This window comes from Phocoena phocoena, chromosome X (genome assembly GCF_963924675.1).
Source record: "Phocoena phocoena chromosome X, mPhoPho1.1, whole genome shotgun sequence".
Classification (NCBI taxonomy): Eukaryota; Metazoa; Chordata; class Mammalia; order Artiodactyla; family Phocoenidae; genus Phocoena; species Phocoena phocoena.
In genome coordinates this window covers 93,847,074-93,866,089 of record NC_089240.1, presented here as the reverse complement: position 1 = coordinate 93,866,089, position 19,016 = coordinate 93,847,074, and the positions used below count along the sequence as shown (strand labels likewise).

Sequence of the window (19,016 nt, the reverse complement as noted above, 5' to 3'; positions counted from 1 at the left end):
TTTAGGTCCAGGGGAATGGAGAAGGGCAGAGTTTCCTCCTTTTTATTCCATATTGTTTGTTTGAGATCAGTACTTCTGCACTTTCCTACAAAGCCCCCTCCTTTGAGGTTACTGCCATTTAGTTCTCCTGGCCAAGTCGTCGTATCCACTGAGGACTGTGGCTCGCAGTATACTTTCCAACACTCAGTGCTGTCATCTCTCTGTGAAACATAATGTACAAACGGACACCTCTTTCATACACACCCTCTCCTTTTAACTCCTTGACCTCCCTCAGCTCTAATGAACTTCATCTCCTTTCCACTTCTTCAATCCACTCCCATGGTCACCATTAAACCAGTGGTTCTCAACCAGGGCTGCTCATCAGAATAACCTGTAGAGTTTCATAAAAATCCCAACACCTTGGGCCCACTCAGAACCTACTATATCAGGATTTCTGAGGATGAGACATGGGCAAGTGGTTTTTTTAAGCACCACAGATGATGTGCAGACAGAGTGGAGAACCACAGCTACCCCAGGCCTCTTCATTATCCAGAATGACCCTTTCTCTGAAATACTCTCTGAAATAAACCTGTTATCTCATTCTCTGGGTCCAGCCTCGCATCCTGCTAGCCTTCTCACTCTTTCATGACCTTATTCCTATTTGACTTGTTCTTTGATGTCAACTGAACCTCCAATCCCTGGATCCTTTCCATTTTTAGCCAATTTCTCAGCTTCCTCCTCGCCTAGACTCTGTGGTCCATCATTTAAACTTCTCTTAAGCCAGTGCCCTGGGAACTGTGCTCCTGTGACCCCCTCTTGCAATTCTCCCACAAAACCTTACCCTGACAGGATCCAACTGTGAAATCTCCATTTCCATACGGAGGCTGGTAAAAGTTGTTGGGGGAAAAAGAATCACACAGCCATGCAGATCGGTGCTTACTATAAAGGTCACAGACGGAATTGGGTCATCAATGGCACTGAGCAGTATCCTTCTTGACCCTGGCCAACTTCCTTTCCCACTGCTCTTAGCGAATATTCTAGAATTTCACAACTTCGCTCAAACTTCTGCTTCATTCTCTCCTCCCTTACTTTCAGCGTAAGAAATTCCTTCTACTTCACTGAGAAAAACGGAGGCCATCAGTTTGGAACTCCTTTGACTTCACTTCCTGTCCCGCTCCTATGAATTTATCTCCATCAGTAACATCTCCCTTCACATCTTACCGGAAACAGTGTCCTCTCCTTCTACCTGAGGTTTATGCCCTCACTGGTGCTCTAGATCCCTGTCCCTCTCACTTCTCCAGGGGTCTCACTCTATCAATTACCTCCTATTTCTTCTTGTATCTTCAATCTCTCCCTCTCTACTAACACCTTCTATTTGGCTTTAAAAAAACATGCTGAGATTTCTCTAGTCCTTAAAAGTTGAAACCTCCTGCCATCACACAGCTTTCTTTAGTTGCTATAGTCTCTCGAATTTTCCTTCTCTAGCTTAGGCTTCTTGAAAAGGCAATCTAGACTCCCTTAACCCTCACTCTTCAAACCACGGCAATGAGTCTCTGAGGTCCCAAATTGATCTCCTCCCTGAAGACGGCCATTTTCCAGTCCTTACAACCATTGACCTCTCAGTCAAAACTGACATTGCTGACCATGCACTTCATGAAACTAACTTCTCCCCACCATCTCTCACACAATTCTTTCCTGGAGTCTATTCCTACATTTCTGGGTCTCTTGTAGACAATTTAAATAGTATTCCCCAGGAGCTGTCCTAGGTCCTCATCTCTTCTCATCAACACACCTCTACCTTTGGTCACCTCATCTACTTGTACGGCTTCAATCACTATCGACTTCCGTGACTCCCCAGATGGATCCCCAGCCCTGACCTCTCTGCTGTCCCCTGACTGAACACCTCTATCTGGATGCCTCACAGGCCCCTCACTCGAAATATTTTCAAAAGAAAGTGAATTCTCTACTGCCTTTCCCCATGTAAAATAAGAAACTACAACTCCTCTTGTGTTCCCTACCTCACCCTCCTCTAGTTTCTCTTGTCACCATCTGATAAGTTGCCTAGTTCTATTAATTCTTCCTCATAAATGTTCCCTCTGCGTTGCCCTCTTTTATTCTTACAACACTGGCCCTTAGGCCAGGCCACTGTCATTTCTCACCTACCTGAATCCCATAGCCTGACTTGTCTTCTCTCATCGCCCACCCCCCACCCACATTCATTCTTCTCCTGTGGCTAGAGTGATACTGTGAGACACAAATCTGATTATTATTCCCCTGCTTCAATGTTTCTGCATCGCCTTCAGAATCATATTCAAAGTGCTTAGCATTGCACATATAAGCCCTCCAGAACCCGATCCCCAATTCCTTCCACAGCTCTGTCTTCCATGCCTCCCCCACCAGCACTCTATGCACTAGCTATGCTGGACTACCTGTAGTTACGGTCATAGAACCTCAACTAATAGTGTGTCACGCCTACTGCCTTCATAATGCTGCTCCTTGTGTCTGGGATGCCACCCAACTTTTATTAGCTGGTTCTATTCCTTCATTAAGACTCACCTCAGTTGAGTGGTCACCTCCTCCAGGAAGCCTTCCCCAACTGCTCCCTTCCCTCAGTCTTCAAAAGATGCCCCATCTCAGTGCTCACTTCTCTACTGCACTTACCACGCTGATCTCTACTCATTGACTGACTTGTCTGCATCCCTCATTAGGCCATCAGTTCCTTAAAGGCAGGAACTGGGACTTATTCACCTCTGTACCCCAACATCTATCTAGCATAGTACTTGATTCAATAGATATTTAACGAATAAGCAAGTGAACAAATGAATGGATGAATGAATGACCTTCATTATATGAAATGAGACCCAATATATGGAAACAGGTCATGCCTATTTGCCATTATGTGTTCATGGATAAGGAGACATTGATCCAGGTTCCCCAAGAAGGCTGGGGGGTGGGAGGGTATGTTTTAGAGTAGTTGTTATAGTTGCAGCTGGCGGTGATGGCGTTGTTGCTGTCTTCCCCGCACTAGGGATGCCTCTGTGCTCATTCAGGTATACCTCCTGCCTGGTGACACTTTGGGGCCAAAAGCATATATTGGCAACACAGCTGTGCAGGGTTCGAGGTACAGCAAAGCAGCCAGTTCTCCCCTGGATGAAATCCCAGGATGGTGCTATGCCTGCCTTCTGAAAGCATTTTAGAAATCTGTCGCCTGAGTCTTCCTTGTTGTAGGAGTTCCACTTGTCATCTTCCCCTAAAATTCCTGGAAGTTTTGTTGGGCCTTCTCATTGGATGTCACGTCCAGAATTATTTTTTAGAACACTTTCTAGCTCCTTCAAAACAGAGCATGCAGGTAAAGAAAAAGAATAACAGGGGACAGACATAGAGAAATGCTCTCCTACGTAAATTTAGCCTAAAAGAACAGAACAATAATTATTTTTAAAAAAGCGATGGAAAGCACGCAAAGTTACGGTGTACGGCATAATAAAAAAAAGTGACATTGGAAGCCATATAAATACAGAAAGAGAAAACCGAAATATTATATAAAATGTATTTTTTAAATGCAGAAACAATTTTTCCAAAGGAAAAAGCACTTAGGCTGGCTAGTTCTAAACAGCAAGCATTTCACAGCCCTGGCTCTGAGGAACAAGCCTCTCTTGCTACTGCCCCAGCTTCCTTTTCCTCTGAACCAGCCAGTAGGTCCGTTAACCAGTATACATGGAACTGTGGACCAGTGTAGTGACAGACTGTGCTGCGTGACTCATTAGGAACTAAAGTAATATTCTAAGTTTGTGATCTCATTGGGGAAAGAAGCTTAGCAAACAAGAAGCAACAACTGATACTACCAGACCAACGAAAATTCGGTGCTAAGTTGGGGAAAATAGAGTATAAATGCTGTAGCATGTCAAAATAAAAGAAGATCAGAAAACTGTGGCGGAGAGTGAGGGCTTACTGGAGAGGAGGTAGGATTTGGGAGATGGGTCTTAAAGAATGGGTAGGCAGGAAAGGTAAGGCATCGCAAGCAGGAAAATCGGGAGAGGCAAAGCTTGGACGCTGAAATGGATACAGCACATTGACAAGGAAGTGAGAAGACAGAAGGGTAAATGGGTAGGGTGTAGTCTTGGAAATCAGGAAGATGAAATTGGAGACAGTGATAACGAATATGCTGGGAAAGGCTTTGAGCAGGTGGATGATATGATAGAAAAGGCGTCTTCTGGAAGACAAGCCAGATAGCTTTGTGCTGCTAGGGACACGTGGGATGGTAGGGGCAGGCTTCAAAATGGTCGCTGTTTCACACAGACTGAGGAAGAAAATGAATGGTGGGGATGGAATGGGAGGACCTATCTGCCACTGCATCTGTTGCCTCGTAGGATCACTTACTGGGCGTTTCCTGCATAAACTGCGTGTCTGATTTCTGCACCTAGATTGAAAGTCACCTGAGGACAGGGAATCTTATCGTATGTGCAGTATTCCCCGTCCCACGACACACAGTGCAGAGCTAGGCACACAAAAAGCAGGCACAAATCTTTTCTGAGTAAAGCATATAAGTGAACTACAAAAGATGCTCCGGGTAAGCCGACATTAACATCCAATTCTGTTCTATCTCATTTTTAAATCGCGATAGCTAATAAACTAGATCTGGGCTCAAAGTCCGCACACAACTCAGATTTAGGCATTGGCTGGTTGCACCTGTCTCTATCCTGTGATCTTCCAGAAAGTTCCTTTGAGACAAAGGAGGTCTAAAAAGACATTTTGCCAGGAGGCTCATACTGGAGTTGCTGGAGTTGGAGCTCTCCTAGGAGGGTTGCTTGTCCTACAACCCCTAGCTTGACACTAGAAGCCCTCCCTCCTCTCCCCGCTTTGTGGCACTCCCCCTACCCAGGTGCAATCTGTACTCAGTGTCATGGGTTCCCGAGGCCAAACAACTTGCGCCGACATGGGGTCATTTCTGGCAGGGGCAGTGAGGGTGTCAGGGTTAGAGATCCATCATACTAAAATACTTGTTTTTCACCTCAATATTCCTGGGCTTTGCTCTGGGAACGCCATGTTGGAAGGATACAGAAGTATTTTTAAAGGGCCATTCATCTCCTATGGGTGACAACCTTTACTTTTCCCAATAGACGATCCTTAGTGACTTGGTCACTCTTTAGCTGGGTGAGAGGCGCATTCAGTGGTTCGATAATTTCTCCAACTTACTAAGAGGCAGTGCCTCACAAAGATCGTTTACAAAATGTTACCCTTGTGGTATTTCAAGAATTAAAATGCCTTAGTGTCTACTTAACTACCAGGAAAGTAAATTAAGTACTGGAGTTGGTGTTTTTAAGTTAAAAAATGCCATTTTGCTCCATCCTCTGCTTTGTGGGTCACTGAGCGCACCGTTCCATAACTGCCTGCCTACCCAGCCCCCAGCCAGGAAAATGTACGAGGTCTTATAATTCGGGTAAGAATAAGTATCCCGAAACAGTTCTTTCTATGGCGACAGCAGCCCTGCAGGTGGTGTCAAAAAGGCGAGTGTTCGTTGTGAGGGCAAACAGTTCCAGGGGGACTGACTTCTGCAAGGACAGTTCGAGTTTCTGGCACTCCTGCTCTATAAACAAATATCCTGTTTGAGGACATATTATGAGAGGGGACCCACAGGAATTCCTCACCTCCTAGTTTTCCTCTTTTTTTTTTTTGGTAGAAAGAATGACATTTTGTGGACCTTCAAAATTTATTTTTCCCATTGGAAATACGTGAAAGTACTATGTGGTAACTACAATGGAAAGTTAGGCATAAAAATAGATTCTACTCTTGGCTCTAAGAATTTAAAGAAATTGATAGTGCAAGGTTGGTAAAAGATTTAAAAGAGGTTCTACGTAACGGATATATTTCTGCTTAAACCTAGCATCTTGGGCAAAATACATACCGATTCTGAGCAGAAAAGGAAACCGATGTTGAGTAAATGAGGAAAAGGGCCCAAATCCTTAAATACTGGATTATGAATGAACCCAAACGGAGGGATGAGAGGTGACCCTTGTCTTCTATTTTAATATAGTTCTTTATTTTAATTATAACAATATCAGATAGTACTTTTGTAACAGAAAAATATTTTAAAGGCAAAAAAAATAACACAGGAATCAGGGGGAAAAAATTAACTATTTTCTTTTTTTACAAAGGCTGTTACTTTCTGCTAGCAAGTTAGGCCCTTAGGAGGAGTAACTTATAAAAAGGCATGACTACTGTTGTTAACTGCTGAATGAGAAAATGGGTCAGATTCACCTAAGTTCCACCCGCTTCCATAAAAATTCCATTTCTGCATATTCCATTGGCCAAAACCTATTTTCAAAACGAGTTAGGTGACTCTCATTTTATGGCAAGTGGTATAATAGTCAACCGCCACTGGACCAGGAGTCGGGGATCTAAATTCTAGGCCAGCTTTGCTTTGTAATTAGTAGTGGGGCGAGTTTGTGGAGGTCAGTTAACCTCTCTAAACTTCTGCCTTCCTCTGCAAAATGGATAAACCTTGCCCCCATCACAGGAGGTTTGAAGAGGGTGATTGATATGAAAGTACATCGAACGCTGGTAACACCCCTACAACTACCATCAAACACATCATCTCACCAGGAATATACGTATTAGCAGGGTGACTGTGTTTGCTGGAGAATTAAGTAATCTGTCACTCCTTAAACCCAGCTCTTCCATGCTATGAATGATGTCCTTGCAAATATAACTACCAAGAAAGGCTATTAAACTGGGCTATCTTAAACATTCACTGCTCTTACGTCTTTCATTATATTAGCAAACGCCAGAAGTATATAGTTGGGAAGGCCCATGGTGGAAGGTTCCTTCACCTGCCTTCAGGTAGAACCTGCTAAAGTCATGAGACACCCCCCCCCCATAAAGAACCTAGAAAATTTCACCCTTGGTAATTCATAATATTTAATCGGCATATCTGGAATTTCTTTATGGCTTGTTCCATTCCCTCTGGTGGAACAGTAAGCCCGTTTCCTCCTGTCAGGTCTTCAGTGGCTATGAAAAACAATATATGCTCTCCATAAACCAGCAGCCTTTAATGTGTAGATAAAAACACAAAGTGGTACCCAATTCCGCAAGAGTAGCTACAAGCCCAATTCGGAGGTTGGGTGTTCCATGAGGATGACGGGGAAAAGGAAATGATGGTCCCGTGTGAGCCCTTTTAGTGACTCCCACTCACATACAAGCAGACAGCCATCACCTTCAGTGGTATCATCTTCAAAAACTTTCAGCAAAAGTGATCATTCTGGCAAATCATCATGAACTTGACTCTTACCTATCTTCTTCCAGGCAACACACACCGGTTCCAACTCTCATTTACACCCAATTCACACATGCAACAATTTCAATGGAAAATGTTGGAAAACAAAAGGCAAGTATGAGGCCATGTCCTCAACTGGACACTTCTGATCACGTGGATAAAGATATAGGGCAAAAATACGTTTGAAAGGGGGTGGAGGAGGCCTCATTTGTTTTGAGGAAAGCAACTCCATCATATCCCTTAGCTGGTGTCAAATTCACTCTCTTTGCAACCCTTCATCTTAATGTTTGATACATCTCTCTTCTGTCTTCCTCTCTTCTCATCCATTTCCTGTACCTTCTCCATCTCCTAATCTCCCTCTCATACACTACTTCCTCTCTCAATTTATTTCGCCCCGTTGCTTCTCTCCTTTCCTCTGTTTATCTCCTAATCCCACATTCCATACTTTCCTTGAATTTGTCTGCTGGTTCTACTGGGCCACCATATTTGTGCCCAGTTTCCCTGTTTACGGGCCTTGAAGTAGAAGCACGGGTCCTAGTAGATAAGAGTGCATCCTTACCCCACCTTCTTCCCATTTCAAACACAGAGGACTTCTAGGAGTAAAGGAGTAGTACAGGAGGCTCTTCTCCGGGGCAGAGCACTGACCATGGAGGACAAGCAAGATGCCGTGCCCTTTCGCTCCCCAAAGGGCAAGGCAGTGACCTCCAAAGAGCGCTCTTCGCTGAGCTGCATGGTCTACACTTGAAGAACCAAGAGGAATGTAAACACCATTCAGGATGTAGTGGTCTCTGGCATCTGACTTTCTGCTAACAGAACCCTCAATTAATTGAGACTCCCACTCATAGTTAGTGCAAGGAAGATAACCTTGAGCTACTGCAAGATCCCAAAGGGTCTTCAGCATCACCGAAGAAAGACTGCATACTGTTCAGTCTAGTTATCACACTAAGTATTTTTTATTGTGCATTAATTAGATGAAAGTTAATAACGTGTATTGACCAAAACATTTGAGTAACAAGACCATAAAGGATAACTGAGTCTTCCTTAATATAATTGTTGCACAGTAATGCTTCCTGCTGTGTAGTGTATATAGAAGATGACATACTCTAGGAATTATCACAGTAGTCTGTAGGCAACACAGTAACAAAACTATACGGCACTTGAAGAGCTTTTTCTTCAGTAAAATTTAAGAAAAAAGAACTTTTTCACATATATGAACACACTCAATTTAGAACCTCAAGCTTCTAAAGTAAGCAACATGTAAGCCAATAAAGTACACATACCAAATGAGAATCTAACCCATCAAGCACCCAAATCAAATGCTGGCACATCTCTCTTGTCAAGAGTATTTTCTTGCCATCATTTCTTTCCAAAAAGACATGAGAAAACATTTTCTTTCTTTCTGAGTGGCAATAAAAAGTCCCCTCTTCTGAAATTCAGATATGTTTCAAAGTGCACTGCCATCTTCTTAAGGAAAAATGAAAGCCACTGCTGGCTTTTGGATGCTAGGAGCATAGTTTTTACCACCTATCCCTCTGTCTTGTTTCAAGGCAGTGTGATAGAGTAGCACAAGCATAGGGTTTGGAGTCAGAGACACCTGGGAGATCTCTGGCGTCTATCGTTTGCTATGTGACCCTCTAGGCTGTCTACTTAAACGCTTTGAGCTTAAATGGCCTCGTCTGTAAAAAGGGGTTAATACAGAGTAGTTGTAAGGATGTAAAGATTCAATACACATAAAGTGCCCGTCACACAGCTTGGCACGTAGGAACTGATCAGTAGATGACAGATCGCTTCCTATTCGTCTTGATTTGATTTAGCCAACTATCCCCTCGTACGCCTCCAGGAAGGGGGGCCTTCACTTCCATTTGCAGGCTCACCAGCTCCCAACTCTCTCGATTTCCCACAAACGAAATGCACGTGAACTGTGCTCACTGAAGACACAGCCCTTCATACAGCATCGCATGCCCCCGAAGCACACCTAATGCTCTAGTACAGCACAAGACACAAGACGCATAAGCGCGCTTCAGAAGACACAGACGTCACATAGGACACGCCACCTCCACAGGCAGCCTCACCTGCTTCTTTCCCACATGTTCTTCCAAGCTTCCAGTCCTTAACATTGATTATCTTTAGAGGTACTACGCCCACTTGTTCAGGATGTCCTTTTCCTGGTCTAAATTCTGAAAACCTTTGTAAGGTGGGGCATCATCATTTCGTGGCAAACTGTCCCTCTTACTTTGCTCTAACACCAAGATTCAGCTCCTGGAAAGGCCTCCAACCGAGACAGGTCCTCCATCTGGAAATTACTTTTACTACTTGTTTTTCTTCTACCTGTCTCTTGAAGTTCCATTTGGTCAATGAAATGTAGCTATTAAAGAGACCCCTTAAAACGAACAAAAACCTCTGCTGTCACCAAAGCAAGTATTTTCATTTAACTAAGGAAATAGACAATGTGACATTATCTATGACAAAAATTTGGATAGGATCCCAAATAATGAACAAAATAAATGGTTAAGTAAACCATGATGCTACTATAGGATGAAATGTTATATACCATCAAAAAGTATATTTATGAAAGCTTTTTTAAAATATAGGGAAGTGTTCACGATAAAATGTTGAGTGAAAAAGCAGGATATAAAACTGTATACATTATGATTTTTAACTATATAAAAAAGTATGTGCATATACAGCCATTAAAAAAACGTCTGGAAATCAAGCCACTAAAATATTAACATTGTTTCCGAGATTTGTGAATATGGGTGATTTTTACTGTTTCTATACTCTTGTCTTTATTTTCCAAGTTTTTATCAAGGATGAACAATTTCTCTACGATGAGAAGAAGAACTGGGCGGAAAAACACCAACCCAGTTAGTTATCTTTGGCTTGTGAAATTATGGGTAATTTTAACTTTTTTTTTTATTTTTGTGGTATGCGGGCCTCTCACTGTCGTGGCCTCTCCCGTTGCGGAGCACAGGCTCCGGACGCGCAGGCCCAGCGGCCATGGCTCACGGGCCCAGCCGCTCCGCGGGATGTGGGATCTTCCCGGCCCCTGAATCGGCAGTCGGACTCTCAACCACTGCGCCACCAGGGAAGCCCTTAACTTTCTTTTTAAAATTTCCTGTAACTGACATATAGATTCTAGTTAGGGACAAAGTTACTTAAAAAAAAAGAAAAAAAGAATTCTAAAACCTAGTTTTTTAGTTGTTTGTTTGTAAGTTCCAGAATGATACAGATGTAATAACACCTCACAATTATTTGGCACTTTTTAATTTCACTTTTAATAGCACTCTGACATTTAGAATTACATTTGATTATCAAAAATATTTTGCTAGGGAGGCCAGGTCTTATTATTTTCATTTAACAGGTGATGAAACTGAGGATCAAAAAAACTAAGTGATTAGCACAAAATCACAATAATTAGTGGCAGAGCTGGACTTGAAAGCAGGTCTCCAGAACCCAAGTAGGTCCAGTGCTCTTTCCATTCATTCAAGACTGACTGTGGTATAATCCAAGTAATCACCAAGAGGTAGAAACACAGAAATCGTAACCCCTCCTTACCTATGAATATCAAGTTCCTGAATGACCCCCCCACCTAGGTAGGAGAGTTCAGCTTGAGGAAGTCATAATTTTAGGAGGTGAAATAAAGGGCAGGGGAACTGAGGTCACGTAAACTTTTGAACGCCCTCATAAAAAATTTTTTGCACAGTAAAACAACAACAGTATATTACATAAAAAGAATAACGTGAGTTTACATAGCTTAAATTAGTAAACGTGATAGGCTCTGTAGAGTTTCCACTTAGATCTTGAGACGGTTTCCAGAGGTGATGAGGATGTATCACTCATTATGGCAGTGGAAAATGGGGGTGACAGTGAAGCAATGAACAGAGGTGGACTGTTGGTCCAAATCATGGATCTTCGCGCTCTCAGAGTCTTCATCAAAGTCCAGTCCTGAGATTATAACAACTTACTTGGGGCTTTAGCCCTACCAAGCAAGTGAAGTTAAGTGGCATGACTTAATGACTCTGGCTCTTCTGAAGATGCTGTCTTCTCAAGTCTTTTCTGAAGACAGCTTAGCACTTCTGTATAGAGCTCAAATTAAACCATTTAAGTTTGTCTGAAGGCAGCTGACCTGCTGTCTGACACAGATACTTAAATGGCAAGACTCAATGATTTAGGCTCCTCTGAGGTTGCTTTCTTCCGAACATGGTGTTGTAGAAAGACTCCACCTCTTTATAGAGTTCAATTAAATCGTTCAAGTTTTGTACGACGGCAGCTTATCAGCTGTCCAGCAATGGTATTAAATGGTACCATCTGATGATTTAAGTTCTGCCGAAGATGGTTTCTGCCCAATGTGATTTCTTTTGGAAGGCGTAATGTCACCTCTTTACTGAATTCTGCCAAATCACTCAAGCTTTGAACACGTAGGATTTGACACGTAAAGGTACCCATTTTTCCATTACTTTCTTGGGGGAGGATTTAATGTTGTTCTTAAAATTTTTCTCCTGTTGCTTATAATCGTATCTGTCTGCAGTGCCATAGCTTCCTAATTATCTTTATCATCACTTATGATAATCACCTCTGCAGTCCCAGGAGCTTCCTGAGTCATCCTCCAGCCCGCGAATCAGCAGCAACCAGTTCAGAGTCAACTTCAGCCAATGACTGTTCCTGTGCCAAATGTTCACCCTCACCTACAGGTTCTGTTTCATCCAAAGACTTTTTGTCTTCAGGAGAAATCACTGAAAGATATTTCACCATCTCTAGCCAAATCTCCTCCCAGATCACATTAATGACAGGCTCTGTTAAACTAGCTAATGCCTATTTTATGAAGAATACAGCATTGGTGATGGTGTAGGAATCCCATGCACTAGGATCTTCAGACAGATGAACCTTTGTGAGATTCTGAACAACAAAGTTATACATTAGTTTGGCCTAAGTCTTCCTGAACGGCTGGATCAAACACCGATCTAAGGGCTCCAGGACCTGCAACAAGCAACTGGTTCTAAAGACAACCTTAACATCAGGATGAACATTGGCAAATGCAACTGCGGCACCAAGAGGACAGTGAAGAATCAGTAGGGCTTTGAATTCAAGACTTTTTTTTCTCGTAAGGAGTCTTGAGCTTCCGCAAGAAAGCACTGCTCAAACAATTCCTAAGGAGAGAGGGAGTCATCCAGCCTTTTCTCTTTGCACGCCAGTATACTGGCAACTTAGCTCGGATTTTCCTCTGAGAAGACATGGGCCTAGTTTTCTGTAGAGTGGTAATGGTTTCACTATGAGGTCACCTGAAGTATTAGCACAAAACAGAAACATCAGCCTCTCTGTTTTGGCTGACCTCATGTCAGAATCAGCTGGCTCGTGTTCTTCAAAAGGGCAGATGGGATTGTTCAAGGGCTTCCAAAGCATGGCGGTCTCGACAGCACCAAAGACTCGTGCAGGCACGTAATCCCCCTCTTCAGTCGCTTTCTACAGTTGTGGCAGATACAACACGGGAGCTGCAGGATCAGGTGACTTGGTCTCCGGGTCATGGTGCACCATACATTTCTCAACCCTTGCTCCTGGCAATACTTTTTCTCGGGACCCACTTCGGTGTCTGAAAACATGTCTTCGAAAATTCTTCTTGCATGATGGCAGGTCCCTTGCATGCAAAGTGTTTTCTTATTCCTCTGCTTGTCTTCAATCCAGAGGTTTAACATCATTTCCATCTTTTCCATCCTTGGGTCACGAGGGATAAAGCATCTCTTAAGTGACACAGGTCTACAAGAGGTGATACTGGCCCTAATAAGAGTTTCAGCTTTCCTTATGGTACGAATTCTTTCATACCATATAAACGACCTACAAAGCTATCTGTTTTACCTTTGAGAAGATCAAGAGCGTCCCTTTTCTCTTCAAGAGACATCACCCCTCTTACCCTTTAGCAACTCTCTCTGGTGCCGGAGTCCTTGTACTTGGCTTTACGCTCTTCCGCCGCAATAGTCACGTTTATAGAAGCCGTGTTTAAGCTTTATGCTAATTAATGCAACCTGACAATTACTTACTAGAGATTTTATATCTCCCAATGTTACAAAGTGTCAGCGTATGACATTTAAGGACCAAATGGTATTATGAACAACACAAGGATAAATGATAGTATATTGTTGGGATACTTGGTGCAAAAAGGGCTGATTGTGTAGGGGATGACTGGCAGAAGCATGGGAGAGGAAACAAATAGCTCAGAAGTTTCTTCCCACCTTGTGATACAGTCAGAGAGACAATAATGGGGCACTTGGACTGACTTCCGTATACTCAATTCAAAATTTTCATGGCTGTCAAAAAGGTATACAGAAGTAAATCCACCTATACTCAAATTCCCAATAAGGGCAACTTGCAGTTAGGAAGGGATTTACTATAAATCCTCCTGTAAGTTATCAGAAAGAAAGTCACTATTCATATATTTAAGACAGTACTGTTGCTATGATTTCCCTTGGCCTACCACTATGAATTCAAGGCTATGTGAAAGGCAAACACAGCATACGTGTATTTTCTGTAAACCCACAGTAAGTCAATCAAACATTATCCTCTGACAAAATGCAACCTCCGAAGGTGTAGATGTAAAGGTCAGGCAGGCCCTGAACAGCCCACGCTCAAGAAATGACTACTCGAGAAAGAAAGTGACAATGAAAGAATAAACTAGCCCCTTTTCAATGCCCGGTCACTGATACTTTACTTTTATCCCCTCCTCCTGGGAAGATAGAGCGAAGCCTGGCTTTCTTATTCTTCTCTTCAGGGGCCATGGGAAGTGGTTTGGAGCTGTGGTTGAGTGCCGAAGAATCCCGGTTGTTACTATTCATCCTCAGTGGGGGAGCTGGGGGTTTCTCTTCATTATCCAGACCGTCAGACATTTTCAGTTACAACCGACTGCACAGCTCCTAAAGACGAGGAGGAGAAGACAGGAGTTAAGGGAGGTCTAAAAGACAACCTGGTAAATCCGGGGAGTCTAACATCTTAGAAACCAAAGCATTCATCTCATGTCATCTCAGGTTTGGCACTGACCATTCTGAGGGGTTCCTTTTCTAGAGGGAAGGGAGCTGCCTGCCTAAAACCCAACGATGCCATTTCCCAAAGAGGAAAGCGAAGGCAATAATGAATGGCTTTTCAATATGTAGACACAAACACCGAAGGTCCCTTCCTTTTCCCCCAGTGACACTCTATTTTCTGCCGTCCACTCAGTCTTTTAATGAACAATTTCCAATCTTTCTTCTTTAAAAATTCTATCCTCATGATCGTGGTCAGGTAGCATAACCTCCTTGGAGTCTGGAATTGACACAGGCCTGGCTGTTGATACTTAATGGCGCCTGATTCTTACCTGTGTGCACCTTATTAACAAAACACACCCTACTGTTTCAGGAGAAAGAACTGAGAAACAATCTAGTAAGCCGGTAGTTTCATCAGAGTTGGGGTGGACTGCTAGGGGAAGAAATGCCCCATCTTCAAGGAGCAGGCAGAAGATAAAGCAGAGCCCAGTGCCACCATGAGCAAAGAGGAGCTCCAAGGAGAGGACTGCTTCGTGAGGAGACACCATAACCTTCCTCCTTGTCATATTTTATGTCCTGGAACAGGGAACAAGGGAGTTGACAGGGGTAACAGGGTGGTAAGCACCAGTCCCGTTTTAACAACTTATCTGCTCTTAATTTCACTCTTCTTTAGTATCTTGTGCTGAGGGTTCAATACATTCAGGTCTCATGCCACTGGAGGGTAAAGTGAACTAGAAAAGCACAAACTCCACAAGGAAATGTTTCTGCTTCCAGCTGTCTTCCCATTCTCATTCAAGTCCTTGCATTAGGGCCCTGACACTTGCCATGCATGTCACGCATGAAGAGTACCTTCTAGGGGAGACAGGGCAGGGGAGGGAGGGATGGAGGGGGGGTTGGGGATTAGCAGATGCCAACTATTGTACATGGAGTGGATAAACAACAAGGTCCTACTGTAGAGCACAGGGAACTATATTCAATATCCTGTGATAACGCATCATGGAAAAAGAGTATGAAAGAGAATGTATATATATGTATCAGTGAATCACTCTGCTGTAGAGCAGAGATGAACACATTGTGCAAATCAACTATACTTCAATAGAAAAAAAAAAGGGTACCTTCCAAGTGAATCTCCAGTTCGAATACAAGGAAAATCAAATCCCACTGCAACAAAATCTCTGTAATTTCATCAAGTATTAACCGGCACTAATTTAGGAGTGTATGAGCTCTCCATACGCAACTTGGCATATCACTCTATTCCAGTAACATTTACTGTTAACCAACCTGAGTACAACAACAACAAAATCAGGGGTCTCCTCATTACCTGCTACAGTGAGAAATAATCTACCTTAACTCTTTTCAGCCTTTCAGTGGTTACAGTGTGTTTATTACTTTCAGTAATGAATTCTAAGTTACATTATGCTATGTGGAAATTTTTACTGTTTTAGATTTTCTCAAATATATAGAGCCTGTACGTATTCAAAAATAGCTGAGTATCAATTAATAGTTTCCCCATCTGCACAGGTGACTGCCAACTAACAATGATTGGTCTGACCTTGGTGTGGACAAGAGATCTCTTTTCTTTTCCTTTGCCTAAGTGTCATGCCTTGCATTATCTTAATGAATTAAGACCAAATCTGTATTCCTTTTTCAGGAATCGTGACAGTGAAAATATCAGTAGTAAACGTTTTGTCACCGCCAGATTGATTAAGTCTCATATTTTCCTATACGGGTGAAACTATAGCACAAGGTAAAATGAAAACCTAACTGTGCTGTCAAGGATCAATTATATTCATAGATACTGCTGGTAAATATATGAAATCAGTGCTAATGGGTCTACATTCCCTTTTCCCATTTTGATTTTGGTCCTTCTAAATTCATTCTTTCTCCGGAAGAAAAGTGAGTTTAAGACTGACTTCACCAGTGGTATTCTGTATCAGACGGGTTCTTGGTTTTAATTTAGCCACTAAAAAGAATTTGCCACCAGAATAAAAGCACTATATATTTTGTGTGTGTGTGCGGTACGCGGGCCTCTCACTGTTGTGGCCTCTCCCGCTGCGGAGCACAGGCTCCGGACGCGCAGGCTCAGCGGCCATGGCTCACGGGCCCAGCCGCTCCGCGGCACGTGGGATCTTCCCGGACCGGGGCACGAACCCGTGTCCCCTGCATCGGCAGGCGGACTCTCAACCACTGCGCCACCAGGGAAGCCCAAAAGCACTAATTTTTCCTCTGTGTGTGCTTTGTCTGTTTTACTTTTCTGGGTTCAAAACTAATGCCTGAATATGTGGTGATTATTAACTAAAGCTCAATATACAGAATCTAGGTTGGTAAAAATAATGAAGTTTGAAGGTTATTGCAAAAGAACTGAGGATTCTAGGCAATACCTAGAAAATAGTGAAAAATGCGTCTCAGGAAGAGAAAGCCACCACGTTCTGGACGATACCTATTTTCTGAGGACATGTTAGTTAACTTGAGATAACAGAAGTCAGAGAAACATACATACCCTCTTTAACATGATATACAAAGTTGACCTTACACAATAAAGCAAGCAGGAGTCTGAGCCAGTCAGGGTGCTAGTGCACCTCCGTAATCCAAAATACTAGTCTCCTTTGTTCTGGATAATCAGGTGTGGGTAACAGTGGCCTTTTTTCTTCCTAAATATTCTCTCTGGGTAGAGACTCAAAAGGTAGATGCCCTGTTTCTTTTCAGGTCGGGAAACAAGGGCTACTTGGGATATAAAATTCACACTATACTCTCCTATAGTAGACTAGAAATCCCTGCCCAGAATTTGAATACCACACACTTGCTGTGGTCCGTATCACAGGCATTCTGCAAGGGACCCAGCTTAGATGGCGCACCTTTCTACTGCCCAGCAAACTGGAATTGGTTTAATTCCATTCAACTTATCAGGGGATTATAAGAGGGGCTGGAATAAACCTCTTTTACAGAGATGTTAATGAAACTGAAGAATCTTTATCTACTTCCACAATAGGAACATGAAGCAAATAATCACTCCGTTTACCTAGACATTTCAGATTTGCTTTTGCTCAAATTATCCTGATATTACGTCAGTTCTTCATGACTCTTTACAAGGCACAACCAATCTTCATCTTCTTCTCACGATTCCAGATAATTCTGAGCTGGTGACAAAGGAATAGGGCTGGAGACTCCTGTTATCTCTAACTCACCTTCAAAGCCAGTGCTTCAAAGCACACTTTTCGGTGACCGATGGAGAAAGGGTAGGGCCCTGTAAGGAAGCCTTGCTGTTAATGTATTTGCTTCCCAAGTGGGAGGTGTCTCCGACTATTCCACAAACGTAGGAGAAAAAGGGGGATTCTATTCTGTTATGTTTGTAAACAATGCCGATTTACTAAGCCACGTCCCTCCCCTGAGACAGCTTTCTACAAAGGATACTATTAATGGACTGCTGGTTCAATCTGCCTATGAGGTCATTATTTCCAAGATCTTGAAAGAGACTATTTTGTTTGGGGCGGCTGTAGGCTCTATTTCAAGAATTGTACAAAAGTGCCATTATTCTCCAGGAACCCAATCGAAAAACTGTTGATCTTTAAAGTTTAACTGTTGTCGTTCGCTTCTGCAACACAGCAGAAACTTGCAAGTGCAGGTCACGCTGGATCCAGCCACAGGCCATTTCATTTCACTTTTAGAATGTGGCTCTTAGCATTGAGGAGGAATCTGAATGGACAACCAGCAACAGTTTGTATCTGTTCACAAATTGCTTTCAGACTTGGCTACTAGGTTTTTCAGAGAGAATTCAAATGGCTTTTGTGGACAGTGTACTTTTTGTCCAGCCCTTGGGACTGAATGTGGCTTACCGATGCTCTGTAATTACAATTGAAATTCATCAGCAGTGAGAAATGAGCCTCTGGTCTCATGATAACCAAGAAGCCAGAACACCCCTCTTTCAGAGTACTAAGAAAGATTAATTCTCTATCTCCTCCCCTCCTTATCTCCCTTTTCCCTCGCTCTCTTCTCTACTCCCCACTCTCACCCCCCAAGTGCAAGGGCAGGCACGCACACACAGGTGCATACACACACACACACACACCCCTTCACTGAGTTGCCTTTTGACACAGAGATTTGCTGCAAAGTACTTCAGAGGAAAACTTTTATCAAGATGCGTGGCAACTTTAGATGAAATGATTAGGCATTATAAATAATTGTCATTATTCTCTCATTCTTCCAAAACGTATTCTCTTAATGTGGTGACAAACTAAACCCTCAGAGAATGTTCAGTAGGTTACAAAAGAAAGCCGCCAGCCTGCATGTTCCAGGAGTCAAGGGGAAAGACAGGTGCTCAAGTATACTCTAGCTAATGTGGCCAAAATTCATATCATGGCATATGTGTTGAACTGGATACAGTCAAAAATGCCAGTTGTGCCCATTTGCCACAGACGCTCTACCCAGGTGTGTGTAGGGCCAGAAATACTGGCCCTACAACTTGCAAAGATCACCTATTAAGCCATTAGCAACTGCACTAAATATTTTCGTCAGATCTGGTGCCATCAGAGACAACCCATATGTCTGTATTATTCTGTCTGCTTTCAAAAATCTAAGTAACTGTTTATTTGCATATTTTCCCAATGAGAGACAAACTAATAATGGTCTCCTTTCAAAAACAAAAGCCCAGGCCGGCAGATGCACAGCCACGACCTAATAAACCCAGAGGTAAAGCTCCCGAACCACCAACCACACGAGGCCATTACTATAAATTGGTGAGCACGTCAATATTGCTTATATCC

The 19,016-nt window shown here is 42.9% G+C and overlaps 1 protein-coding gene across 4 annotated transcripts in view; it reads right to left on the bottom strand.

The window, feature by feature from the left end:
• The window catches only part of PAK3 (p21 (RAC1) activated kinase 3), an 88,048-nt gene extending 73,897 nt beyond the window's left edge, over positions 1-14,151 (bottom strand). For 3 of the 4 annotated variants that reach the window (XM_065901082.1, XM_065901083.1, XM_065901084.1), the window contains exon 1: positions 13,950-14,124. In XM_065901082.1, the coding sequence (XP_065757154.1) occupies positions 13,950-14,124 (175 nt within the window). Of the gene's footprint in view, positions 1-13,949 lie in introns of all 4 variants that reach the window. The other variant, XM_065901081.1, reaches the window with a different exon arrangement.
• Positions 14,152-19,016: the final 4,865 nt, after the last annotated feature.